At 39.3% G+C, this 27,106-nt stretch overlaps 1 protein-coding gene across 2 annotated transcripts in view; it reads left to right on the top strand.

Moving 5' to 3' along the window:
• The window catches only part of CNTNAP5 (contactin associated protein family member 5), a 304,375-nt gene that overhangs the window by 65,132 nt on the left and 212,137 nt on the right, over positions 1-27,106 (top strand). For both annotated transcript variants that reach the window (XM_049806131.1, XM_049806123.1), the window contains exons 2-3: positions 7,889-7,999; positions 14,585-14,778. In XM_049806131.1, coding sequence (XP_049662088.1) covers positions 7,889-7,999; positions 14,585-14,778 — 305 coding nt within the window. The remainder of the gene's footprint in view (positions 1-7,888; positions 8,000-14,584; positions 14,779-27,106) is intronic.

Here is a 27,106-nt window from a genome sequence, read left to right as displayed (position 1 = left end):
TTTTTGGAATCCATGGTTTAATTGATGGAGTCTTGAATTCCTCCTTTGGTGATGACCTCTGGTGAACAGGGCATGCTTGTAGCAAAGTCTGATGCTTTTGAAGGACATCAAGTTTATGTTTTTTGTGAGCGCTGCTAAAACTTCTGAAACTTTAAAAGACAGTCTTGATCTCTGGAATCTTTGTTTGAAATGCACAAGTGATGAGTCTTATGTAGGCCAGGATGAAAAGGATGCCTGTGATGATGCTGTGTGGCCATAGCAAGGAGCCTCTATGTTGTTCTTGGATTGTATTTTTCATAACATAGCAAAAACTGCCCTGTGCTCACAAAATCACTTGCTTGTGTTTTCCTGCACTGAAAGGCAATCTCTGGATATATTGCTCTGCCGTGGATTGAAGGGATTTACACCGTCTGTCCACTAAAGTCTGTTACATGTCAAAAGGGCAAACTTCAGTTATAAAACCTGTTCTGTCCGCTGGGTCAGCTTTGTAGCTTTCTGATCGCAGGTCGAAGATCAGAGCACTCTTAAATTAGCAGGATCTCACAAATGTGGAAGGAAAAGGCAAATAGGCATGGGTAGCATTATATTCTGAGTAGAAGGTAGTAAGAACCCCTGACAACTGCTGTTACACCTGCTGAAAGTAAATCACAGCTTTGGACAATGATACGCTTTTGCAGGTTTGTTGATTGGAATATAAATGTTGACAAGCTGAGCCATCGCATATTTTTGATGTGGTCATTTTTCTTTTCCATATACAAATAACAAAGATTTCAGTAATTGTTGAAATCTCAGACTATCTTCTCATTCAATGGATTTCTGTGACAGATCTGCTGTTCATTGGCAACAGCTCATTCCTGTCCTAAAAAAAAGTCTGTGACCTAACGGAGATCATATAATATAAGATAAAGTGACAAGTACCTTCATTTTGTAGATGCAGACATTATGACTCTCCTAAATGGCATGGACTGTGACAAAGCCCAAATCGGAGAACATTTGTTCCTTATATTTAAGACCATTTTTCTTTAATTTTTGTTGGTAATTGGCTGTGGCTTTGTCTGATGTTCTTTGACCCTCTTGAAACAAGTATTGCTTGTGTGTATTAGTTTACTGGAGCTGCATTGATGGTTATTTGAAATTAACATTTTGGCTTCGTAAGCCTAAGAGTCACATGATTGCTTTGTTCCCCAAATTCGATTCTTTCTTCATTGTCGTGAGTAGGAGTTACATAGCAGACACACTTGTTTTGATAAAAAAAATAAGACCCACGATTGAATCAGAGTTTTTTCTGGGAGCCCCTTGCATTATTCAAATTCGGGCTTGACCACTTTGTGTGAGAGAAGGTTACATGTGTGGACTGTATAATAAAAGGATGCTCTATAAATGCACTGAGTGAGTAATACTTTTATGTCAATGTTTACAGACATATGAAAGAACACTTATGTAATTTACAGTCATTTAGGAAGAGTTCATGATTAGCTTAACTATTGATGTTTACTTGCAGTATAGCAAGGAAAGAAAAAGGAACGTTTTTGTGTTGTTAAGTACTTTCTCTAGTGCCTTATATCTTGAAAAACATGCCATGCCTTTCAGCTAACAGATGGAGTTCACAGCTGTGCATGTGAGTGTAGCCAGTCTTTAGGAAAAAAAAAAGGAAAAAAGGAATTTCTCTTTACAGAAAAACAGTTTTGGTTTTTTTGGTGTGTTTGTGATGTGTCGTCTCCCCGCCCCCCCTTCCCCCCCCCCCCCCCCCCCCCAATCTTTCCAAGAATCACTTACTAAGATATTCATGGTAGTAGTAGAACCTAGTAATATGTGGTAGTCCTGGTGAGATGCTTTGTGTAGGGACTCTTGATACAGAAATACTCTCTCAATCTTTTCCAAATCTGTAGCCATGCTCTCTGTTACTGTGTTTCCTGTGTCTTTTGTAAGTATTTTATTTTTCCCCTCACAGAAGCTCCTCCTTCTCCTATACACATGCACCTCATTGGACTGTAAAGGTGGAAGGTTAATTTCCACAGTAAGTCCAAAAATTTATTTCTTCTCTTTACAAAGGAGGATTGTAGCTACAGAAGGCAGGAGAAAAACAGATGAAGTGGAAGGCATCAGCTGTCACTCCTGAGCACTGTTAAAGGCATGGTACAAAATGCATGGTTTACGTCTTTAAAACAAAGTATGCCATTAAGTGGGTAACGCTAAGAGGAATTTTATCTAGCCTATAAATACCAGTGAATCTTTTCAACTTCAAATCCCAGTACGGAGACAATTTACAATTGCAATCAAAATGATGCACACAATTTAACTTCAGCACCATCTGTAACTCTGCTGGTATTTTAATAATGAATAAAATTATATCTTGGCAACAAAAGTCCCACTTAAATAGAATACCTTTAAGTTCCAAACGAGGCCTCCAAGAGGAAGCTATAAGGCCTTTGATTTACCCCGAAATCTCCGTCATGTTTACTATAAAATAGATACATCTGTATTTAAATAGCAAGCTGTGGACAAAAGGTCTGTGTGATTCTGTGAAGCTCTTGTTAAACTACCTCTGGACCTCGGGGCTTGTGGTTCAGGCGAGGGTTTGCACAGCTGCTCATAAGCACTCCTGCCCTCATTGCACAACTTTTCTTTGGTTCAGCAGAGAAGTACGAGTGAGGTCTAATCTGGGAGCTCTGCTGACATGCCAGGCCCTGTGTACTTGAAGAGCACCTACAGGAGGCAGTTATCTTCCCTTAAAAAGCCTTTTATTACTGTGGGATGATGCAGGAGGCATGTCACTTATCCTCTTCTGAATTCGTCTTTTCAACTCCATTGTGAGACGTACCCACACCAGTTTCTGGGTTATAATTTTCTCTTCTTTTTCATCTTCTTCAATCTGTATATTTTGCAAAGAGGAGGCAATTTTTGCTCTGTTAATAGCTTGCATGCTGGGTCCTGTTCCCTACTCTTCCTTCAGTTGCATTGCTGAGTGATACTAGCCCCATGTTCCAACTCTGGGTACTGCTGTCTTGCAGTTTTTATAACTATTTCATGATGCTTATGGTTGCTAATAGAGAAGCTGCAGCATAGACCACAGTCTTACTGTGGCTTGTCAAATACTTTCCATTTGCGGGGATATGAGGTCGTTGGCGTAAGTACGGTACTACTTATACCAATAATAACGATATACTACAATGTAGAAGTAATACGAGCTTTACAGTCAAAGATTTTCTGCACATTTGTCTCTATGAGGGTACAGCGCTACTAAAAGCCGTTCAAATCTGATGTATGGGAAATCTATGGAGCCCTGGGATGGGTGATCTTTCACTGATCGTGTCCTCTTCATCAAAGCTTTCATTAAAGAAATGTTAGTGACCGTTCTGGATGGCCTTCACAAGTGCAAATCAATGTGTTTTGTCCCACTGACTCTTCAAGCACACAAGGGAAATAGCGGCAGGACAGGTTTCTTAACACATCTCAGTCACCGCTGGTAACGACCCTGCCTGCCTTCCAAGGATTGATCCTCTTCAAAGGACAAGGTGAAAGAAACATTAGTGTGCTTACAATGGAGTTGGGGGGTTTATGGCTTTCTGAATGTCCTCAGTGTCCATTAATCGGAAACTTTCTAAATTTTTATCAGTTGCTGCTGCTGAATGTTATCTCAGGCTTGAAGAAAGTTATAAACCGGATCATGTCATGCCTACCAACAATGATGTAAAACATGTACTAGAAGAATTAGTAAAGTTGGGCTGAATCTGATTTCTATGCAAACTCAATTTTGGTAATATGTTAGCTGTGTTTCAGAAGATGGCTGTGCTTCAGAAGCATTTGAAATCCTGTCTCTCTGGACTTGGACACATTTTTTTCAGGTTTTTTTTTTTTTCATACTTGTCACAGGTGTTGAAGGCCTTCACGAAACATAAAGCTTGATCAGATATTTGGGCAAAATGTATATTCTGAAGTTCACTGTTTTATGGACTATTAGCTAAAGCTGGTATTAACTGGCATGTTTCAAAGGAGCCCAAGAGTTTTATAGTCTAAATCTCACTTGGGTGCTTTTGAACGAATAACATTTGTATTTCTGTTTTAAAAGAAATTATTTCAGACAAAATTAAAATACATGGGAAAGGGGGAGAGAAGATTTCCTTGTTTTTACCTGGATGGCAATGACAGCTACAAGAAAGGAATCAAAACCAATAAACCAAAGTACTTCATAATAGGTTGGTGAGTTTCTCATGTGTTTTTTTCCTAATTTATCATTATTTTCTAAAAATCAAAAGTAAATAAAAATCAGAAAAAATCAAGTTGATACAGGTGAATATTTTTCTTCATTTCAGAAGCAAGATTGCTGATGCCAGTTCTAATTATATGCATGACACTGTAAATGCTATCCATAATTGCCTGTTTCTCAGAAGTCTGCATAGTCAAGGTCAGCACCTATTTCTCAAATGCTAGTCAACATCTGTATTTTTATGTGATTTGCATGAAGATGGCTTATAGGTACATTTAGACACTCTTTTTCATGGTTTGGTGGGGTTTTTTTTTTTGCTAATTGTCTGGTCAGCAAGGAAACATAGGAGAAAACATCTGGCTAGTAAATGCTTTTTGTGAGTACCCAGATGTTTTAAGTGATTCCGTAGTGTAGTTTTTTCTTTGTTAGAAACAATGTTTTTAATAGACATATAATGCAGTTGACTCAAAGAAACAAAGTTCTTGTTCTGACAGGCAAACTGCCAAAGCAAAAGGAGTAGGGTCAGAAATTAGAAATATGGGAGCACCTGGAATAAAGGTCTATTTCTGTCACACCATGTGAGGGAGATGAAGTATCTTGAAATGTGTGCACTGGGATTATATGATGGGAATCAGGATACATTGGCTTTGCTTTTGGTTTTACCATGGGTGTTCTCTGACCTTGCATAAGCACAAAACTTTTAATCTTTTTCTTGTCTGCAGCCATCACAACAGGAAACATGATATTAACATACTTTCTTAGAGAGTTTGGTAATATTGAGAGGAGTGTGTTGGGTGGTTGGTTGGTTTGTTTTTCAATTCTGCCTTCTCATGGAAGCAGGGCCTATGGGATGATCCTCACTGCATGTGCACATTGTGCCTTTTTGAACCCTGTGGCCAATTTCAGCTAAGATTTACAAAGAGATATCAATCTCAAATCTGTAGAGTTCGTATGTGTAGTGTCACTGACAAGGGATGCATAGGAGCTATTCTGTATACGATCTGGATTGTTGTGCATGTACAAATTGACTGATGCATCCCAAGCACTCTACTATACTGTACTTTGAAATTTCATTTGGCATGTAAAAGCTGTGCCATGTCCTGCATTGTAGGTCTGTGCATGTAGAGCTGTCCGGTGCAACCTCCGATGTTGCAAGGCTAGTTTTGACTGAGAGAAGAGCAGAAGAGTGACCTTGCATCTTGTTAGAGTATCCATTCAAAACTAAACTTGGAGGAAATTCCTGCTTGCATTCTAAATCAATAGTTACACACTGATCTATTGGAAGTTGGACTGTACTGGTCCTGGTGTTCTTAGAACTATCTTCAAATTGTTAATACTGTCCTAAATCCTGAAGCCTTATAATTACATGTTTTTATAGTTGGATATGAATTCAGGGAAGGATTCCTGGCAGTAGTGGAGTTTTCTGTTGTTTTAGGTTTGGGGTTTTTTGGTTGGTTGGTTGGTTTTTTTCCAGAGAAAAACTAAATAAGAATCCTAGAATTTTGTGTGAAAATGATGTTGTAATGCTGTAGCAGCAGAGATCCAGGTGAGTGTGTCTGGGGACAGACACAAAGGATGTGGAAATGTAGCAAACAAAGCACCTGGTAGTTAGAAGAGCTAATTGTCACTTCCCAAGCTGGAGCCTCCAGAGATCCCAGGCAAAACCTTAAATGCATTGTTCTGAAATGGTTTACACTTGCTGCTGTGCTGAGACACTTGGTGTCCTGTAGGTATCCGATCATACCCTCGGGGAACAGTGAGAACCCAGAGGTTGTCACTGTGACTCTTGTCACGGACAGCTTGTGGATCACAGGCTGATGTGTGGAGTTCTCTTGTGGTCTGGGAGCAACCCCAAGGAACTGAAGAGAGCCAGCAATCTAGACACTATTTAAATTGAAATCTCTGCATTCAGTTATTTTCAGCTTCAGGTTTTAAGTGTTGCTGAATAGTCCTGTAGATCTGTTGCTAAGACCTTGAACGTCCTTTTGAGAAGTTCCCAATCCTTCCACTGGGTTTTATAGAATGCAAAAGTTTGGGTGAGTTTGGCGCCCCAGTGTACTTGCCATTTGAGATCTTTGTTTAAATCACTGTTCAGGTCACAACTGCCAGTGAATTTAAGAGCCTCATTTTAATTTACAGGTGTGTTTTGTTGTTTGTGGTTTGGGTTTTTTTTGGTTTTTTTTTTTAAGTCCAGACAGAACAATTTAGGCTTGACCTCATGCCGTACCAGGGTGCACGGCAGTCCACAGACCTTTCTGCATTGCAGTCAGAAATTCTCTTTGAGACTCAAAGGCTGTAAGTGATGAGGAATCTGTTCAGGACCTTGGTAACTTGTTTTGTTGGCTAATTATCTCATGTTCAAAACATCAGTGGCATACTTGGCCTTAATTTGTCTAACTTGCAGATCTTGTTAGGTCTTTTTGCTGATGGTAACCAAAGAGACAGAAAGGATTTTGTACTTAAGTTTGCTTTTTGAGGTCCATCGGTCAATGCACTGATATGAATTATATTGATGACACTGTTTTTTTTCATATAGAGATGGATTTTGATTACAAAAGTATCTGGGCTGTTCTTAGAGAGTCACTGTAGAAAGAGATGAGAAATATTTTAATGTAATCTGGCTCATTATGTGAAAGGTATCACCCAGATTTGGAACAGTCTAAAATTGCTGTCATAACTATAAAGCAATTTTTGCTTTTATTGCTTGTCTTTTCTAGCCTGAAATATCATTAATGCATTACTTCCTCCCCAACCACCATCCTTGCAAATTGTGAATTTACTCTGTGAGTGCGAGATCACTGTGGTGCCTGAGATCCTGCTAACCTGCAGGACTTTTCCAGTAATTAGATCCATGTTTGCTCCATGGGAGATTCAATTAAAAATGAGAGGTTTTTATTATTATTATTGCCTACTGAAACCCTGCACTATGTTCTTGAGTGTGTATGTGACAGCATTGTAATGAGCAAACTTACTTTACCTAATTCCATCCTTATTCAAACATTATGGGCTCAAAAATTCAACTTGAGTGTTAGCCTATATGAGGATGTGAAAGCAAGAGGAGAAAGACGTAGCAGACTACTCATCTGAGCAAACAAAACTAATCTAGGCATGTGTATGAGTTTGTGGAAGAAACGAAGGAAGTGTTCAGGTTTTGTAATCACGATGCAGCATAGGACTCTTGTGAAGCACAGGACTTGCTTTTATATGTGGCAGAAGGCCAGGTGGCATATGCCTGTGTGTCACTACTGTACAGAAGTATGAAGTTGTAACTCCTACATTGTGTATCTGCTCTGTGGAGAGACTACTGAACACAACAGTTGGGGTGATCTCTAACTCTGCCAGGGCGTTACTACACTCTTCCAGTGGCTTTTGCAAGAAGAGTCATTACTCTCTTTTACTGGAGGGTAGATCATCAAGTTTCATTCGCTGAAAGGAAAACATTTTCCAGCTTCTCAAGTATTTGATGATGTTAAAAACAGCTCCCATCCAGTTGCCATCCCACCAGACTGTCATTCTGGAGGGTTAATTTCAGTCTTGCATGTGAGTTCAAGCACAAGTGTGCTCTTTCTCCGGTGTCTGTGTACTAAGTAGAAACAAACACCATGTCGAGATAGCACAAGCTGGTATATTTGTTGCTCATATGATGACCTCTATGTTTTGTTTTTTTGCCTTTTCTTTTAGATAATTGTGATGATGCATTGGTATCTCCCTTACCTTCAACAGCCCTTACCAGTTCCTCTGAGCTCTTCACTACTCACAGTCCCAGCTTTGCAAAGCTCAACAGGCGAGACGGTAAGGTTGCAGTATGAAATGCCTAAAATATTCTTTTTAATCACATTGACAAAGAATAACTTTTTATGCTGTTTGTATGCAATGCATTCAGAGCCAAGTTGAATAGAACCGCTAATTTATGCTTTTGTGAGAGCTCTATTTAGGAGCAATTCCTTCCTTTATTATAGAAAACTTCTATTAAACTTGAAGCTCTCCATTTCTCTTGTAGAAACATCCTGAAGGAAGTTTAGATTGTCTTTTTGCTTTTGAAGATTTGCCATAATCTTTCCAGCTTGAAGGTCATTAGGCTTGAGGCTCTATTCTAAAATGTAGGCGTTTGTTAAAGCTAGTAGCAACTAGATATTAAAATTCCAGTAGAATTCAGTGATTACACAACTCTGCAGAAACAGTGAAAACGAATAAAAAAAACTTGGCAGACATTTGCCATGAAGAATATTTGAGGCACAGATAATGAGTTCACACACAAGGTGAAATTATTAGTATCAAACTTGTTACCAGAAAATAGAAGTTGACAGTATCTAGGACATCATTTGACACCGCGCTGCAAATTTGGGTTGTTGGCTCCTACCTTATTCCCAAGTTATAGCCTCTAAAAGAGGAAAGCCCTGCATTATTACAATACATATGATTTTCATTATAAGAAACACTAGAAAGTATACTACTACAAAAGAGGTTTTAATTAAAAATAAATGAGAATTTTCCTACTTAAACAATCTCTGAAATGTCTGTTTTAATCAAATGCCATTTGATAAATCTATAGAAAGACAGTAAAGGGCGCTTTCTTAGATGCTTGGCACTAATGATAAGCAGTTGCTAGGTCCTTAGAGAAGTGTTAGATGGGAGTTACTGTATCATATTTAAACTCCTGAACCAGAGTTCCTCAGCAAGTAAAAGGTCATATGGTAGTTGTTCAACATAAAGAAAATTCTAAACGTTGAGCGTGATATTTGAGTTTGCCCTGCCTTTGTTACCAACTGCTAGCTGGGATGGTGAATAAATGTGCTTATGTGATTTTGCAAATGGCTCTAATGACTAATTTTGTATGCAGAAAAGAGGAAGAGATTCAAAGTCAATATTATTGCAAGTCAAGCTCTGACTGGACTGTATTTTAAAGTGATATTAACAACTTCTAAAATAAATTTACAATGATTGCAGTTTAAGGGCAGAAAATGAACTAGGTCTTATTTTGCTGTGTTAGAGTAGTTTTGCCATGTAGCGGGGGGGTAAAGTGTAGTAGTTTTTTAGACATACAGTATCACATTGGTAAGGTCCACACTGTCCTTTGGCACAAATCATAGGAACAGGAAGGCAGAGTATTGAAACTGAGCCCTAAGCAAGGAAGTTGTTTGAGCAACTTTTATTTCAGGTTTTGAAGGCTTATGTGATAACTGAGGAGCTAAGCCCAACACAGGGACCTAGAAGCTAAATTCTACCTTGCTTAATTCTGTTGTTGTGCAGACTTTTGTAGAAAGACGCAGATGTAGTGCCAGCAGAATTCATATGGGTACTTCATCTTGGGTTGGAGAAGCAAGCAGTGGTAGGTGGTGACTGAAGGAATTTTCTTTGGCTGGCACTTGAATGCAAAGAGTAGATATCTTTACAAGGAATAATATTCACTAACAAGGACTATGCCATGGCTTTCTAATAATGTTGGAGTGTTTTGATGAGCTGGCTTAGCTTTGTTTGTAATTGATAAGACAGTGCTGCAAGCAACAGTACCTCCATGTAGAAAGCCAGATAAATATATTTGTTAATGCAAATATGAATGCAACAGGTGAAGATGAATTTATAAAATACAATCTAGATCTACATCAACAGAAAGTTCTAATTCATCAAGTTGATTCAGTAATAGATAATAACAAAAAGGCTGTTGTTTAAAAAAAGGCCTGCAGCAGTGAAATGTGCCATTAAAAAAACCCCACACAAACTACCCATGAGTAAAGCTTTGTGTGAACTGCTGGAAGTGCTCAATTAAATGCTGATAAATCTGTACTGGTAATAGTAAAGCAGTTAGTATAATTCTGATAAATATGATTCTGAGGTATGAAATATATTACTTAGCCATGAGAGGGATTAATCGGCTTTTTTGTTTACAGTAAATAAATGATGAAAAAGACTAAGAAAATTGCTACAATATGACTGTATCAACTAAGCTTTTTCAGTTCTCTATTAGTTCTCAGCCTGAGTAGTCAGTATAGGCAATTATGTATGGGAATATAAAACATATATAATGTCAAAAAGAATTTGTTTTATGGCCAGGAAGTGTTTGATCTGGGCATTAAAGTAAAATTCTGCAGCAGGGAAGCACTTAGTTGCAGCAGGAAGTCCAAGAGTTTGTAGCACATTATAAAGCCAGTTGAGCTGTTTGTAAGGCGCTGTAGGGTGGAAATAAGCATTCCTTTTTCTTTGCATTAATAAACTACAAATAAGTATGGGCATCCTGAGCAGCCCCGTGGAACATCAAGGAGCATTGACTGCATAACACTGGGATTAAATGTAATTTTTGGAACAATTACAGCAAAATTTACAAATGGTCTGAAAAAGAAAAAAAGTATTTGATCTTATTTCTTGGAGTCATATGCGTGTCCAGCTGAGAAAACATCTGATCATTGTTCTCCTTATATTTCTAGCATTATGATTTGTTGCCATGGAGAATATGAGCAATATATCAGATTCCTGTGGTACTGTTTCTCCGCTAGGGCATTTTTGCCATACTGTGTTGAACGTCTCCCTTGAAATGATCCACAGAAAATGTGAAATGTGTGAACTCTGAGGAATGACAGTGTAGTGCAATGCGCAGAATCCTATCAATGCCAGTGGGAATCTGGTGGGCAGAATAGGGAAATTGTATGTCCATCAGACATGACGTTGTAAAGTGCTAAACGTGTTGACTTTATTGAGCATCTTCTCTCTCTTGTTTTCTTGTGAGAGGCGCAATGTGGTATCTTCATATGTTAGTACTTTCCAGATTACCTAAAAACAAATGTACCGATCTGGTTGGTGTAATCAGAGCCACATTTGTCTGTTTTCTGTTTATGCCACACTATTAATAAAAGGTGTATGGTCCTCTTCAACTTCCTTGTGCCCAACTGCAGGAAAATGGTGTCAGGGTTATGCTTATATCTGTTCAAAGGAGTTGATGTCCTGTAAAAATTGTGTCTTTAGTAGCCCTTGTTGTTGCCTATTAGAGCCTTCACATCCGACGTCCTTGTCTCTTGTCTCGGGCCTGCCCTGACAAATGTTCCCCAGGGTGAGCATCACTGGTGGGTAGAGGAGCAAATGGCGGTAAAAGAGTTGCTATACTTTGGGCGTGCTTTTATGCTACTTACTAAAAAAGTACAGGGTGGGGTGTTGACACTCTATAAGGAATGACGTGCATAAAAGAAATGTGGACAGATTGTGCTGGAAAAAGATGCCAGTATCCCTTGTGCCACCAGCTCTGTATAACAGAGCAAATATGGAGGAAAAAGAACATTTTATTGATTTTTGGCACTTGCAGCAGTATTTGGTGAGGATTTGGGATACCCACAAAAGTAAGCAGAAGTTACGCGTTTGCTTTACTAGCAGAAATGAGAGAGGCCCAATGCGAAAAGCTTTAGTTCTGTCCTCAGTCACACACCCAATGCAGCGTTGCCGTTGCAGGGATTTTAACTGCCATTCTTAGAAGTCAGTAGAATTACTGTCCATCTGTGGAAATGGTAATGATGGAAGGTTTGGGAGAGGGAAATACAGTGGGGTTTTTCCCCACAGGAAAAGGTGTATGAAGCAGCTGCTCTTCTGTAAAGGCCTGGTCTGTAACTGATAACATCTCTCTTGCAAGAGCAGCTTCTGGAGAGGTGATGCTATGAGCAGGTGTCACTGCTGTGTCATGGAGTGCTTACATCTAAAGAGTGACATTCCCAACAGACAAATGTGCTCACGTGAAGAGATACACAGTTTGGAGATGCTGTGTAATCTCTGATTTGAGAGGTCAAGCTCATCACAGATCTCCCAAATTTCCATTCAGTGTGTATTGTTTGTTTGACTGACTTTGAAAATATAAGCCTGTTGTGCTGTGCTCAAACTGGAAAATATCAGTGCATAGTAAAGCCAAATACTTTTGTGGAAAGCATATCACCTTTCTGCCGCTTCTAGCAGCAGACAGGAGAGAGCATAAACTACATAGGGTAGATGCTAGTTATGATGTTTAACAGAAAGCACCTGTGGTAATGAGCTTGGCTTAAGAACTTATGCATAAACTAGAACAGAGAAAGCAAAGATTTTTTTTCCTTTTTTTAAAATAGGAAAATCCTTAAACAAATTACTTGTTATAAGTTATTTTCCTCCATCTAGTTGCTGCTGTTAATGATATAGAAAGACAATAAAGGAAAGAGGAAAATGCCCACCTTTCTTTTAATATTTACAGAAAACTTCTGTAATAAATTATTTGCAGTGTTGAAGGGAACAACTTTGTGCCACAGACCTGCCAGAACTTCTGAACTGAATTTCTATGTCCTGCCAGTTCCTGGAATAAAACTGTAAACAAAGCAGCAACTATTGTGTTCAGGGTCTATTTCAGATATTGGAAGTTTTCCTTTGGCTCTCATGTACATTAGTCACAATTCAATGTAGGAGAAATATGCAGCTTGTCTTTGAACACAGTTATATAGTTTGTAAATTAAAAGCCAGACAGATATATTCTTTATATGCCATTTAAAATTAAAAAAAAAAAAAAAAAAAGTGCGGGGGGAAAGAAGAAACATTGTTAGGATTTTTAATGGGAAGTACTATAGTTTTAAAAAAGCTATTTATAGATATGGAGTTAAAAGAGAGCTATGAAGTAGTCAGAGAAGAATTGAATAATGAAATTCCTAATGTTCTCATTGGGTCTTTCGTGACATGCTCATAGGAGAGAGTATTCTATTTAAGGCAGGTAAAATAATCACAGTGATGATGAAGACTTCTATTGTGAATGAAAAAGGTAAAATAAAGCATGGAACTAGCAAGCAGTATGCATTGGTTTGGTTACAAATTATTTTCCCTGGAGAGCTCTCGTAGAGGATGGAACTGAGTCATCCAGGGGAGCAGTGCCGATATTCAATTCTAGCTATGCAATAAATATGCTTCTCTTTCAGGAATTAGGACTAATTCCTATCTTAGTGAACTGTAAATAATGAAAATTCTAACACCTATTCTTAGACAAAAGAATTCCAGTTGTGAGCTAGAAAATACAATGCAGTCCAGGAAAATAAAGAAATTTTTTAAAGGGCAAAGTTATTGAAATTGAGTTCTTTGATATAAACCACATTGATCTTTCAACTCAGTTCACTTCAATAAACTCTTCTTGGAGCAGCTTTGAGACAGATCAGTTAAGATCAAAATATTAAGGTAAATCCAGCTATTTATTACCAATATTTAGTGATGCTTTTTATTTGGAAACGCATATTGGGAATCGTTCTTGTAGTTTACATGAGGAATTGTTAAAGTTTTACTCTGTGTATTTCCCCCTTTCCTTCCCAATGTGAATGTGTTCACTGTAATCACACAGAAGTGCTTTTGTAAACTTCATTAATAATGGCAAAACAAAGAAAATGATGGGTAGCAGAAGCAGTGACAGCCTGAAAATTTGGCGCTTTGGATACTTTGTTAATGGCTTCTGCACTCTTCATAGCTTCGTTGTTCACTTATTTGTAAGGCTGAAGTGAATGCTAAGTGTATTCGGAGAATAAATGTGTGCAAGTAGAAACAAGTTAAAAGAAAATAAACATAGCCTATAATTTAAGGGTGAAAAAGAAGGCAAGAGAATGTAAAATAATATTTTCCAGTCTGGAAGGATTTGCCTTTTAACCGTAAGCTCACATTTATTGTAGTGAGTGAAATGGTGAAATTCAAACAGTGGTTGCAGTTCCATGTTTCATTGGCTTGGCATTACCACAGGCCTGTTCAACCTCTAAAAAAATTCAAGGGATAGTACATATATTTACTTTTAAAGAACAAACATAAGCTACAAACTATCAGCTTCCATGTGACTGTGACTTCGGAAATCTTCATTCCTGAATGGAGAAGTGCATCATGGAAGTGGATAATTTGCAACTCGTCTCTAGCTTTACAATTTATTATCTGAATTGCATTTACAACCTGTAATTAAACCGTTCTTTCAAATACTTAATAGGCCTCAAATCAAGATAACTAACATTTTTGCATGTCTTTCAAAACATAGCAAAAAAGAAAACGTCAAAGCAAATTAGAAGTTAGAAATCAGCATTCCCAGATTTGCACAAGCATGCAAAGAGGGGGTAGATATGGTATTTTTTTGTGACTGAGGATGTGCCAACTTCACCAACATTTGTCCAGCTGACAAAGAATGAATTTCCTTACATTTTTTTAGAAATTCAGAATTCCTTATGAACTTTAGGTTAATTAAGAAAAACTTAAGGAAGCACACCGCATGTAGCATATTTCCTAATATAAAAATATGAACAAACAGCTGTATGTTCAGGAAGTAGGCTCCTGTGTGATGACCTGCAGTAGTAACACGGTCTTTCTCAAGTGTAATTTCTTGTGCTGTCATTGTCATCTAATTTATCTTTAACCAATCTCTTTCAGGAGCTGGTGGCTGGTCCCCATTGAACTCAAATGAGCAGCAGTGGCTCCAGGTTGATCTGGGAGACAGAGTGGAGATTGTCGCGGTCGCTACCCAGGGCAGGTACGGGAGCTCAGACTGGGTAACCAGCTATACGCTGATGTTCAGCGACACTGGCCGCAACTGGAAACAGTACAGACAAGACGACACCGTCTGGGTAGGTCTGAATTGCGGACGCCTTTGGCCCCAGTTCTTTCTGGTTTGGGCTCATTTTGGCATTCGGAGAAACGGCTTCAGTTTCAGATCAGAGGACTGCTGTAGCGGTGAGATAGCAGACCTGAGTGACTCTACAGGGTGTTTTGATCTAAATGGGTTATGTCACCGACTGTCTGTGTAATACAAGTTTAGACCCTCAGGACTACATTGTTTTTCAATCTATGAGGATGCTCAGGGCACTCAAAATGACCTGCATGCTTCTGTGCCTGGTTGGCTTTGATTCAGGCACACCAGGGTAAATGGGGCTAATCACCTACATGCTTTCTCCAGGAAATACGGAAATAAACTGTGTGTCTTCTGCATGCTTGCTGGCCAGAACAACAGAGCTCATGCTGGGGGAGGTGGGTGGTAAATTGCTCCTCGGCTGGAGAAGGCTGGAGCTGCAGCATGAGTTGTGGGATGATTTAGCAGATACAATAAAAGTGCTCAAGGCTCTTCCTAAAATTTTAATGCAGACTTGACACTTGCTGTGTTGCAAGTTCAACGTGTGGCCGTGCCAGGTGCTGCCGGTAGGACTGCCTGTGATAGCAGTGCCACCTCAGGTGTGGATGGAGAAGTTTAGAAGTATTCCTTTCGTATGGAAAATATGAATTGTTAATGAATGGTAGCATTCTCTCTGTCCTATATTCTGTAGTTCTGAGGATCCATAGCCCTGGTAGCACGACAGTGCATGGTGGTAAATGAAATACATTCTTCATGAAAATAAAAGGGAACAGTTTAAGGGTGACCAAGTAGACTTCTGGTTTTGTCTTAAATTTTTCTTTGGTTAACACTTTGGTTAAATGCTGCGTCTCAAAAGCAGATTTTGCTTCCTGACCATAATGACTGTGAACGAGGAGAGTTGTGGTACAGCAGGAAGAAGGGAGAAGGGCTGCTTAGTTTTTTTTCCTGAGCGTGTTGCAGGCAGTAGCGATGCATGTACAGGGAGGTTAACTTCTACAGTTTTAAAATCCATTGCATTGCCACTGTCTTTGTTTTATCATGGTTTGATTTAGGGAAAGCTAATGAAATCCTTCTTCCTTTAGAAAGGCAACTTTGGTCCAAAGATGGTCGTAAAGTTGTCAAGTGTGGCTCTGCTTCACCTGTCACTTACAAAATTATATTAGGTGTCTTTGCTCCAGATACTTACACCATTTTTTTCTTTTCTTTTTATGTTTAAGAACAGTGGAATTTTATTTTGGACTGAATATAGTGAGCATTTAATCTGGCTCTCAACTTCCACCCTTGGGACTCAGAAATCCAGAACTGAGATATTTTTACAGACTTGGTGTCATTAAGCTTCCCTCCCTGAAAATATTAGGTGCCTTGTTAAAATTTTATATTAAGACTAATTAATTTTTTATTACATGACTAACTTTTCAGTCTTTTCCTTTCTGGAAACCCTTGACCTTTTATTTTCTTTTTGTAAATTTTTCTTCTTAAAGAGGAACTTGAAAAGACAACACGTAGGATTTACCATAGCAAATCTTTATGCCCTAAGGATCCAATTTTGTGAAGTTTCTGATCTGGCACCTAATATTGTGCACAAGAATAAGAACAAGCCTCGCAGTCATTTAACAGTGAATTAGGATTTATGAAGAACCTGAACTCTCTTGTTTTACTAAGTGATCAGGCATGAAGTTGATTCAGAGCAGATCCTGACATAAGTCCTAAAGCTTCAGTAGATCTGGAAGCTTGCTTTCTGGAGGGGTAATTTTTGTATGCTTTTCTAATGGAGACTTACATAGGTTACAGAGGATAGTTTTGTATATAATTGAGGAAAGATTAAATATAATTTGGATGTGCAAAAAGTAACGCTGGGGAAGGATTTGGATATTTTTTCCCCCACATTAATTTCTACAAGTCACACTGACCATGCAAGCCAGTACCATAATTCCAGTCCAGAAGAATGATTTGCTCCACATCCCCATGCAGAGGGCTTGAAGGGATTGTTAGGATGTGCCATCAAACTTTGCTGTTGGAAGTATCTGATAGTGAAATGAAGTGGGCTCATTTGATGTTTCATTAGGCTCTACAGTCTGCCTAAACTGGCAAGTCTCATTAACACCTAGGAGCTTATACACCTGCCCATGGAATTAATGAAGGTCAAGAATTCCTTCTGAACAATTTTTATTCTAACTAAAGAGAAAGTTGATTCTTTTTTGCTGGCACTTTTGGATTTGTTTCACTGAAATAAATTAGATCTTGGGAGCCATTCAGAGCACAAAGACAAAAGCCAAAGAGGTTTTCAGAAGCGTGTATAGAATTATAATTTCAAATTTTGTAGTGTTTCTGTTTTATTGGCAGTAATCCTATCCTTAAGATTTTTCTAACTCAGAAGAAAAATAGAAGTGTGCTGTCCAGGTGTATGTTGAAGGGTTTTCTATAAAAGCCCTTGGATGAAATGAGGACAAGCACAACGTGGTGCTTTTTGTTGATCAATTTGTACAAACTTCCTCCACATGGACCGCATGCACCAGATTTCATCCGGGTATTTGGATGCCTGGTTGTTATCCAGGTTGTTATGGATCGCCTCCAACATAGCTAATTCCCTCAGATACCGGATACCTCCCTCAATATTGATCCATTCGTGTGGGGAATTCGCAAGTTCTTCCTCAAAGGGATACCCGTCCTTCATACTTGACAGGAGTGGCTGCCAAAGACTGAGGACTCCTGCCTTTTTTCCAATTCCTTTGTCAATGGCCTTATCCTTAGCAAGGGTTCCTAGCTGCCAGCTTTCCTTACCCTCTAATTCCTGACTGCTGGCACCAATATCCCAGCATCGGAGTAACCACTTGAGAATTAGCTCACCTGGTTGACAGCTAAAATCTTTGTGCCTATCTCACAGCTCACTTAGGGATAGGATGGTTTCTGTCTCATTTATGATTTGTCTCTTCCTCCTCCTGTTCATGTGACGGCTCTGCTGCAGAATAGGCTGCCTCTTCTGATTCTTTCTCCTGCTCCCTCTTAGAAGCTTCTTCGTCCCTTACTAAATGAGCTGATTTCTGCTTCCATTGTTTCTTTTTAGTTATAGGGGTGACTGATTTAGTGCCTGCATTAGCCATAGTGTCTGTTGGTATGTTGTTCCCTCTCTTCTCCCTGCGGGTGCTGCATAGTATCGAGTAGTGTTTGGCAGATGCTGGCCAGGGCCCAGCACAGTGCAGTAAGTAGTGCCTCTTTGGAAAAACCACGGCATTTCTTTTTTTAACCCCCCTGCCCCCCAAAGATTCTATCGCTTCATCAGGGTCCTGTAGTTGTTTGGGAGTGAAGTTCCAGGCCATTGGAGGTGAGAAGCTTTCTAGATACCTGCCCATATTCTCCCACATGCCATGCTACCCATGACCATACTTTCGTGGAGCCTGGGTCATACTCCTAAATTACTTGTTAACCTTAGAAAAAACTGAACCAATATTCCTAAGAAATACTGATAGAAGTATTTTAACTACCCAAGGATGTTCAAGATACTGAGAAGTTATTGAAACAAGAGAGAAAACATCAGAGAAAAATGTAGCAAAGGTGTCATTCTGGATTTCCTACACAAAAAAAACCCAGAGGAAGAAGAATAATTGTTAACTCTCTCCATGAGATGGTATCTGAAGTACAGTAGTGGCTTCAGTACAGAGCCCAAATATCAGCTTAAGCTCAAGGTCAGTGTATTTGTAACAAATCTCCCAGGCAAAACATCACTAATCGCTACAGAGCACAGAAAACTGCAAAAGCCAACAACCATCTTTAACATGTACAGCAAAACAAAGAGCATGGCACAGCTCAGATAAACTAATATTGAGAACACATGAACCAATATTGTGACCCGCAATTGCTAACAGATGTAAATACCTTCTAATATGCTCTGGTCAGTCTGTCGTTTTCTCGAACACTTTGAGCCCTACGTTGGGTGCAAAAAAGGACTGTTGTGGTTTTAACTCCAGCTGGCAACTAAGCACCACACACCTCGCTCCCCCCCAGCAGGATGGGGGGTGAAGAGGATTGGAAGGGTAAAAGTGAGAAAACTAGTGGGTTGAGATAAGAACAGTTTAACAATTGAAAGAATAATAGTAATAACAACAACAATAATAATAATAATACAAAATCATAATGCAAAGGGAAATAACAGAGAGAAATAAAAATCAAGAAAAACAAGTGATGCAAATGAAAACAACTGCTCAGTACCAACTGACTGGTGCCCAGCTGGTCCCTGAGCAACGGCTTCCCCGGCCAGCCTTCCTCTAGTTTATTATTGCTAAGCATGATGTGATATGGTCTGGGATATCCCTTGGGTCAGTTGGGGTCAGCTGTCCTGGCTGTGTCCCCTCCCAACTCCTTGTGCCCCCCCCCAGCCACTCGCTGGTGGGCTGGGGTGAGAAGCAGAAAGGGCCTTGGCTCTGTGTAAGCGCTGCTCAGCAGTAACAAAAACACTTCTGTACTATCAACACTGTTTTCAGCACTAATCCAAACCACAGCCCCATCCTAGCTACTCTGAAGAAAATTAACTTCATCCCAGTGAAAACCAGCACATTCTCCCATTCTTTTTTTTGGGGTGGTTGGGGTGGTCTGTCAAAGCAGGATTCAAGGTAGGAGTCTCCTATGTCAGGGCAAGGTGGCAAGTTACCATGTTGCCTCTCATCCACAGGGGGTGGAGGGGTTAAAATCTATGTTACTATGTGGAAAATGTGCCATGTGAGAAATCTCAGATAGGTGGGAAATGTATCCTCCCTGCAGACTTTGACTTTGAAGCTTTTTTTCTCTGTCCTTAGGACAGGATTTTAGCACTCTCTATGTCCTTCAGGACTTTAAGCTTTTTAAGAATTCTTTTTAAATTTTTTCTGTATAGCTATAAGGCATAGAAATTTACCTACTTTATTGCTGTTTGTTTCAGAAAGTTATGCTTTTCCTAACTTAAGAGGTGGTCAACACTGACTCATAGCTCAGATGGGGCTGTAAAATCTAAATCATTATTGCCTGGAGGTCATTAGATGAAGTCTGCTGTATCAGTATAAAATATTGATATGCGCTGGACCTGTCAGGTTCATTGATACAGCTTCTACTTCAGTAAAACTAGCTGAAAGTTTGTGCATTGCTGTATGGATATTACTGAATGTCTCGCACAAATTTCTCATTGGTGACAACTTATCATTCATTTGCAGCTGTTGAAAGGGGAGGATATGTATTAGTATAAGGGACCTAGATAGCCTGGTGAATATAGTTGGTTGTTTTCTGAAGGCAGTATAACTATGTGGAGAACCATCTGACCGAATAATGATCTACCGAATTGCTGAAAAGAACGGTGTAAGAAGCACCTGGGTTTCAAGGCAAGCATATGATTTCAAGTAGAAAATTGAGGTTTCATTTTGTTTTAATTTGTTTTCATTCCGGCAAACGAAAACAGGGTCTTGAAATTTCTTCCCCACTAAGTCTTTTAAACTAAAACTGGCAGAAATCCTTAATCTCTACTCAACCCAGGTCAGATTTGAACTGCAATTTCTCCCAGTCCATCTGCATGACCCGGAGACAAAGTTATGGCGTATTCCCAGCTGGCTGTACTCTCGTAGTGCTCTCTTAGAGGAGGGTGTACTGGCACAGCCTTTCCCCGCTGCGTGTCACGGGCCATCGGCCACATTTGGTGGAGACAGCAGGAGGGCAGTAGCTCCTTTCATAATCTCTGAGTAAATCTGTCCGGATGAAACTTTTCCTGATCGTGCCTTCACAAATGCCTGGTGCTCCATATTGCAAGTGGTGCTCCTGAGGAGTTGTTTCCAGCTATCTGGTATGGGTTTTGTCCACCCATATGGCATATGTGTCCTTCAGTGCATCTGAGACCTGGGTACATAAATTCTTTATTGGGCTGCCGATAAGACAGACGTTTGCACACCAGTATATATGACATATCACTAGTAAAAATCCCTCTCTTTTTATAGAGATTACAAGGCTTATTATCCTCCTCTCACGGCATGCATACAGCTCCCATCAACTTCACCGTTAATGAGCGCTGCATAGACAGATCGCGAGGAGAATCAGAAAACCTTTTACATTTTCACTCAGCCTGTGTTTATGATGTTAGTAAATTCTGCAGCTGGAATTGAAGACAAGACAGATTAGCCATTTAAAACCAATTTTCCAACCCCATTTGTATTTAAATAATCTTGTTACAAAAGGACTCTGTGGTTCAGAGCAAACTAGACTTATAATTATATTTTCAATATGGATAAATCAGCTGTGTGTGGACACACTAGCTATTGATTGGGGACATAAAACATAAATCTTATTGCTTGAAACAAGTAAATGATTTTTCAGTGTTTTTAAGTGTTGAATAATTCAGAATTTACTTTACCTGCATACACACCACAGCTTGAGTCAGTCCAAATCATGTATGTTACTGGGACATAAGTATGGGCCTTGCAGTACCTAAAGGGACCCTACAAGAAAGCTGGAGAGGGACTTTTTACAAGGGCACGTAGTGATAGGACAAGGGGTAATGGCTTTAAACTGAAAGAGGGTAGATTTAGATTAGATGTGAGGAAGTTCTTCACTGTGAGGGTAGTTGAGGCACTGGAAGGGGTTGCCCAGAGAGGTTGTGGATGCCCCATCCCTGGAAGTGTTCAAGGCCAGGTTGGACGGGGCTTTGACCAACCTGGTCTGGTGGAAGGTGTCCCTGCCCATGGCAGGGGGGTTGGACCTAGGTGATCTCTAAGGTCCGTTCCAACCCAAACCATTCTATGATACAATGCTATTTCATTTTAGATAGCAATTTTTGTGTTATCTATATTGAAAAATACTTTACAAAGCTGAAAAATGCTATTATGCAGGAAGACACAAAGGAAAGGGGATGGAGCAGGCATAGATATATGCAACGGAAGGAGAAAAAAGGTGTTCTTTAAACAAAATTTTGAAAGCAGAAGGGGAAGTTGTGGAATTGGAGATAAAGGGGGACTGCTGTGACAGTGGCAGAGAAGGCTATTATATTAGAACAATGAGTCTGTGCAGAAAGGCAGTGAAAGGGAAAAATGGCATAGATAGCAAGGAGATACTTCATACTCCGTGCAAACACATGTACATACTTGCACATATTAAGCAGAAGTTTGGAGTTGACTGTTGATAAAGTTTCTTACAGATTTGCTGTCAACTGCACTTGGAAGGGAGAAGATGGCTTCAGGCAGAAGGGGACTGTGAGCCCTAAACTCAAAGCTGGATTACAAGATAGGAAGCACATCTCTGGTGTCGGACCATGATACCCGAGTCATGCAAGGTGCAGAGCAGAGCTTCCCCCATGGAGAAGTGCTCCAGTATCAGTCCTGCATCTTGCAGGTGAGAGGGTGCTGTGTGAGGGCTGGAGAGTTGACAGGAGGCTGAGGATGCATTAGGAATACGTAATTCTCAGGGGAGCAGGAAAAGTGTTTAACAGAGGTGATAAAGATCTCTTGCATCCCCTTTTCTCAGGAAAATTCTTACTTGCATGTATAAGCTTTTGCTGAACCAAAGGCTTTTCTAATGAAATCTAGAGGAGGGTCACTTAATTGGCTTATAAATCTACAGGAGGGCTGTAAACTTTCCCATTTCCACCCTAGCTGGATAATGATTGTGGAACTGTTTTGGTGAGTTAATTATCGTGAACATAGTTAGAATATTAATCTTCTTGTCAGATTTATAGTTTTGCTAATTTATTCTAAAGCGTCTTTTAGCTCCTAGTCCTAATGTCCTCCAAGCAAGGCGAAAGCAAAATTCTACCTGTAGCGATGAGAAGTCCTACATTGTTTGCTTGGATTAGAGAATGGGTTTCTGCTTGTCTTGCTATAATGCTTCCTGCTGTACTAGTATTTAGATATATTTAATCTCCTCTATGCACTGTAATTATTACCAGGCAAATAGGTGTTAAACAGTAAGTATCCATGGATTATTCTCTTTTTCAGCACCTTTGCTCTAAGAAGCAAAGAAAAAAAGCCAATTGCTACTTTCAAGTAGGAATGAAGGAACCAATTCAATCTTGCTGCAGGGAAGCAAGGTTTTTCAGAGGTTTTCATCACTTTTCCTGTAAGAACTATGTTATTACAGGTTTTGAAGAGGCAACCATTGCCTATTTGTTGTACCTAGGACTGTTCTGCTTTAAGACTGCTTGATTCTGAGATGCTGTTTGGATGTTACTAATTTGCTTCTAATTCTGGTTTAGCTTACTAAGCTGGCTGCAAACCTGTCCTCTTGAGCATGTTCTCAGGAAATCTGTCTGTCTTGGTATTGCCAGGGCAGTTGTCCCGTTGGGAGGATAATTCAAAGTGTCAGTATATCTGGTTTTGTTAAATGCACTCTGTATGGATTTATGCCTGAATAAAATGGATATACTTAGATTGCAAATTACCATTTAGTGTTGAGATACTTGAGTTAGCCTTAAGCTAACCGTATTTTGTATGAATTTTCTGTGACCTTACAATGTGCTTTTATAGTTGGTTAACTGCAAAGTGATATTAAGGTGGAGTTTAGAGAATTTAGTGCTGATATTAACATGATATCCATCAGTAATGTCTTCAGTAATTCTCTGTGCTTGGTATTTGGCAGCAGTTCACCCTGACCCAGGAAACTGCAAGAAATGTAGTTATTTGCAGTCTGTGCCGTCGTCACCGACCTCTCAGTCTTATTCCTTTGCAAGCTGCCTGAAATCTTTTCTGTAACCATTTAGCACAGGAAGGCTGTGAAATGTTCCTTGATTTCTCATTCCTTCATCCCAGATCTTCTGTACGATCTTGTCTGTCCACTGCTTCATGCTAGGGACTATGGAGTATGACTCTGTAGTGTTGGCTCTAATGGATTGGAGTGGAAAGAATGGTTGGGCATGTTTCCGGTTGGTGAAGTCTGGCCCTAAAATGTATGTCTTCCAACCATCCCCAGCAGGTTTGTCTGCCACAGCCAGAAAGCTATTTTTTCCCCTTCCAAGCATCTACTAAGACAGTAAATGTTAGTGGCAGCATGCCAAGGTGACTAATGTGGAAAACAGTGGACACTTCCTCTCAGATGGGGTGTTTTAGCTAGCAGCTTCTTTATATCAGTAGACCAAGTTTCATTATTCTTGTTTGCAAATCGTGTTCTATGGTATGTGAAAATGTAAATAGGTGCCTTTACAAATTATAAATAAATACGGAACAAATAGTGCTTCAATCCATATGCTTCTAGAGCTCAAGTCTTAGTGAGATTCTTTGCAGTTGTTTGGTACATTTTAGAACAACTGAGAATGGCTCTAGCTGTCTTAACAGCCAATTCTTTTGGGGAACTGGCTAACAAGAGTAGTCTTACTGTACTATAACGTACTGAAATAAGACAGGTTTTCCTGCTGCTGAAAAGTGTGTCACTTCTACTAATTCACTCTTAGATTAGATTAATCCAAATAAACAACTAGGTTTTCAGCTCTGCTGGTTTGACTTGGAGTGTCCGGATCTTCAGTAACTGTTATAAGATTGTACCTATTTTGCTCTGAGCTCTTTCCAAACTTTGGATTATTCCTGTAGTGAGAAGCTCATGAACAGCAGAGTAGAAACCTGTTGCTTGTGGCTAGTGGAAACAGCATGTAAGAAGAGGAAAGCTACAAAGATATCATTGCAAGCCACTCTAGGACTGGGATTTTATTAAAATATTAAACATTGATAGAGTATTGGCTAAGCAAAGGAGCATGATGTTGTATAGACACCAGGTTTAGTGATAAGATATGCTAGTAAACTGGTGGGTACCTTGGAAGAGGAGGAGAAAGGAGAGAATTCTCATGATACCTGAAATGGAGATGAGAAGACAGAGGAGGGGAGAGAGAGGTAGAAAGCTATAGTTAATGACCAAAGCTTCAAAATCCAAGATGTAATGAAAGACGTCTTTATTTCTATCTTCAGTCAGCATCAGCGGAAACCAAGGATCTCTTATTTCTGCTCATCCTCTTCTTGTCTCCATTAGCACATCTGTATCCTACTTTGGGTTAATATACTCGGTGTTTCCTACTACTAGACACCCATCAGCTGCAAAGAGGCCCGTACAAACTACTTCTGAGATACTTTTTTGAAAAAAGGGTTGTGTTCACAGAAACTTCAACATTAAAATTGGATCTTTGCACAGTGGCAATGCAGGGGTGGGGAGATGGAAAATCGGGTATCGTGCAAGGGCTTAGATGATTTAGAGGGAGGACCCTAATATATTAAAACTTCAATTTTCTTAGGCTATTTGTCAAAGGTCCCATGTTCTGTCAGTCTTTTTGGTTATGTGGGTATTCTGCTGCATTTCTCCTTTATGGTCTGATTGGGACCCTATTGCTGTTGCTGGGGCCCTTCCTCTTTGGGGATCCCAGAACCGTAAGGATAAAGAAATGTACCAGCTAAAAGTCTACCCCACAATACTTCCTTGGATGAACACAGGGACCAATTACTTTTTCTACTTATCTGATGTATAAAGTAGAAACTGATGTTTCTACTTAACTAAGCTGACTTTGTCATATATTAAAAAAATATCAAAATAATACAGCCACACAATTACAATTGTCTGATAAGTAATATTTTTTTGCCTTTGTGCTAACCCAGAAATTCTGTAGTGTCACCAGCTCTACAGTGCTGGAAACATGCTCTTTGTAGACTACCCTCCCTCTCCCCCCCAGTAATTATAGCATAATATGGATTTATTTTTCAGAGGCTGAAAGAAAGAAGGCTTTTTTTACCTTGCAGGAAGAACTTTAAAATTATTTGTTTTCATTCTCATTGAGAAGCAAGGTTTATCAGATTTAATTATTTTTTTAACTGTCAGTGCCTTTACTGGAATATTCCAAGTCTGGAAATAATGTTTCTCTAATGGCCAATATAGACAAAATATAAATATTTAATATATTTTATTTTATATTATATATATGTTGCTGAATTAAAAAAGAAAGAATAACTAGTGAGATTACATTAAAAAAAATGAATACAAGTAGTATTCTTTGTATGGAGAACCTCTTTTAATACATTGACTTTCCAAATGTGTAGTGCATATTTTATATTCTTTCAGTGGCTTCTGAGTTTTAGTGCATGAGAATTTTAAAACCACTTACATAATCATTAATTTTGAAGGTCATTATACCAATTGTACTTTTGATTCTTAAAGCTGTTTCTCAGGGGAATGTGGAAGGATAGAAATCCCTAGAAGATCCCTTGAGGTACAAAAAAAGTAAGAACAAAAATTGATATCTGCAGAATAAATAAGCCTGTCCACATTCCTTTGAAATTTAACTTAACTGTGAAACTTTTTAATATGAGTCTGACACTTTTGGGGAGCTGCATACACCTGTTCTGCAGGACTCAGCTTATGTTTGTCGAGTTAGTAATCAAAGATAAAGTGTGAGCAAACCAAGATAGAGAGTAAATCCTGAAGTAGTATTACCTGAAAACTTTCATCCTTCAAGGAATAAGTATTCATGAGCTGGGGTTAGAAGTCCAGTCCTGGAAACATGATAAAAGGTTCCATATATATACCTTTACAGCTTAGAGGAGAGATTAGATTCAGCTCAGATAAAAACTAGTCAAGCTGTTGTACTGAAAGAACATTTAATGTGAGTCACTTATTTTTATTTTAAATATGCAGACTCCCACATCAGTGATAAGAATGGACAAATCTTCTCTGGAGAAGATTCTTGCTTCCCGGAGATGAGGTTTAGTAGACTTTGGAGAATTTATATGGAAAGACTGACTGCCTAGGAGTATTTCATGTTTAGGTTCAGCTCTCAAAAATAATGATTTCATTTACAATAGCTTCCATTTAGAAATTAGACCTATCAGTTTAAAATACATGTCATCATTGCCTCAGGAGGGTCTATGTCTTGAGAGAAAGTCAAGAAAGCATCCAAACTTGTGCCACTTAAATTAAGAAAGTTGTTTTAAGAGAACTTTGCAACTTCCACTGGGGACCTGTTTTGAAGACTAAAGCAATTCTGGCAACGTCTAGCAATTCTATATAATCTCCTTCAACAAATCCCCACAAATCCAAGAGGTGCAGGTCCTTTTGGCACTGCGATGATAGCCAATTTTGGCTGATACTTTCAAATCTTTTCTTTGGGCGCTGCTGAAGGAGAATTGAGATTCTTGAGATTTCGGGGCAGGAGTTTTATAGTAGTATCAAAAGAAAACTGCAGTCTGAGTTCTGGATCCAGGTTTTCTAGTTATATTTTATACTTTGTTGCCACTGGGAGACTTCCTAAACATCTACAGTGTGTCCAATGTCCTCTGTGTCAGACCCAAAGCTGGTAGTGTCTGGGCACAGACGCTCACGCTGCACTACAGAGCTGGTCCGCAGTTACTCAGCTC

This window comes from Accipiter gentilis, chromosome 1, assembly GCF_929443795.1.
Source record: "Accipiter gentilis chromosome 1, bAccGen1.1, whole genome shotgun sequence".
Classification (NCBI taxonomy): Eukaryota; Metazoa; Chordata; class Aves; order Accipitriformes; family Accipitridae; genus Astur; species Astur gentilis.
The sequence above is the reverse complement of the archived record's forward strand: the minus strand, read 5'-3'. Positions and strand labels throughout refer to the sequence as shown.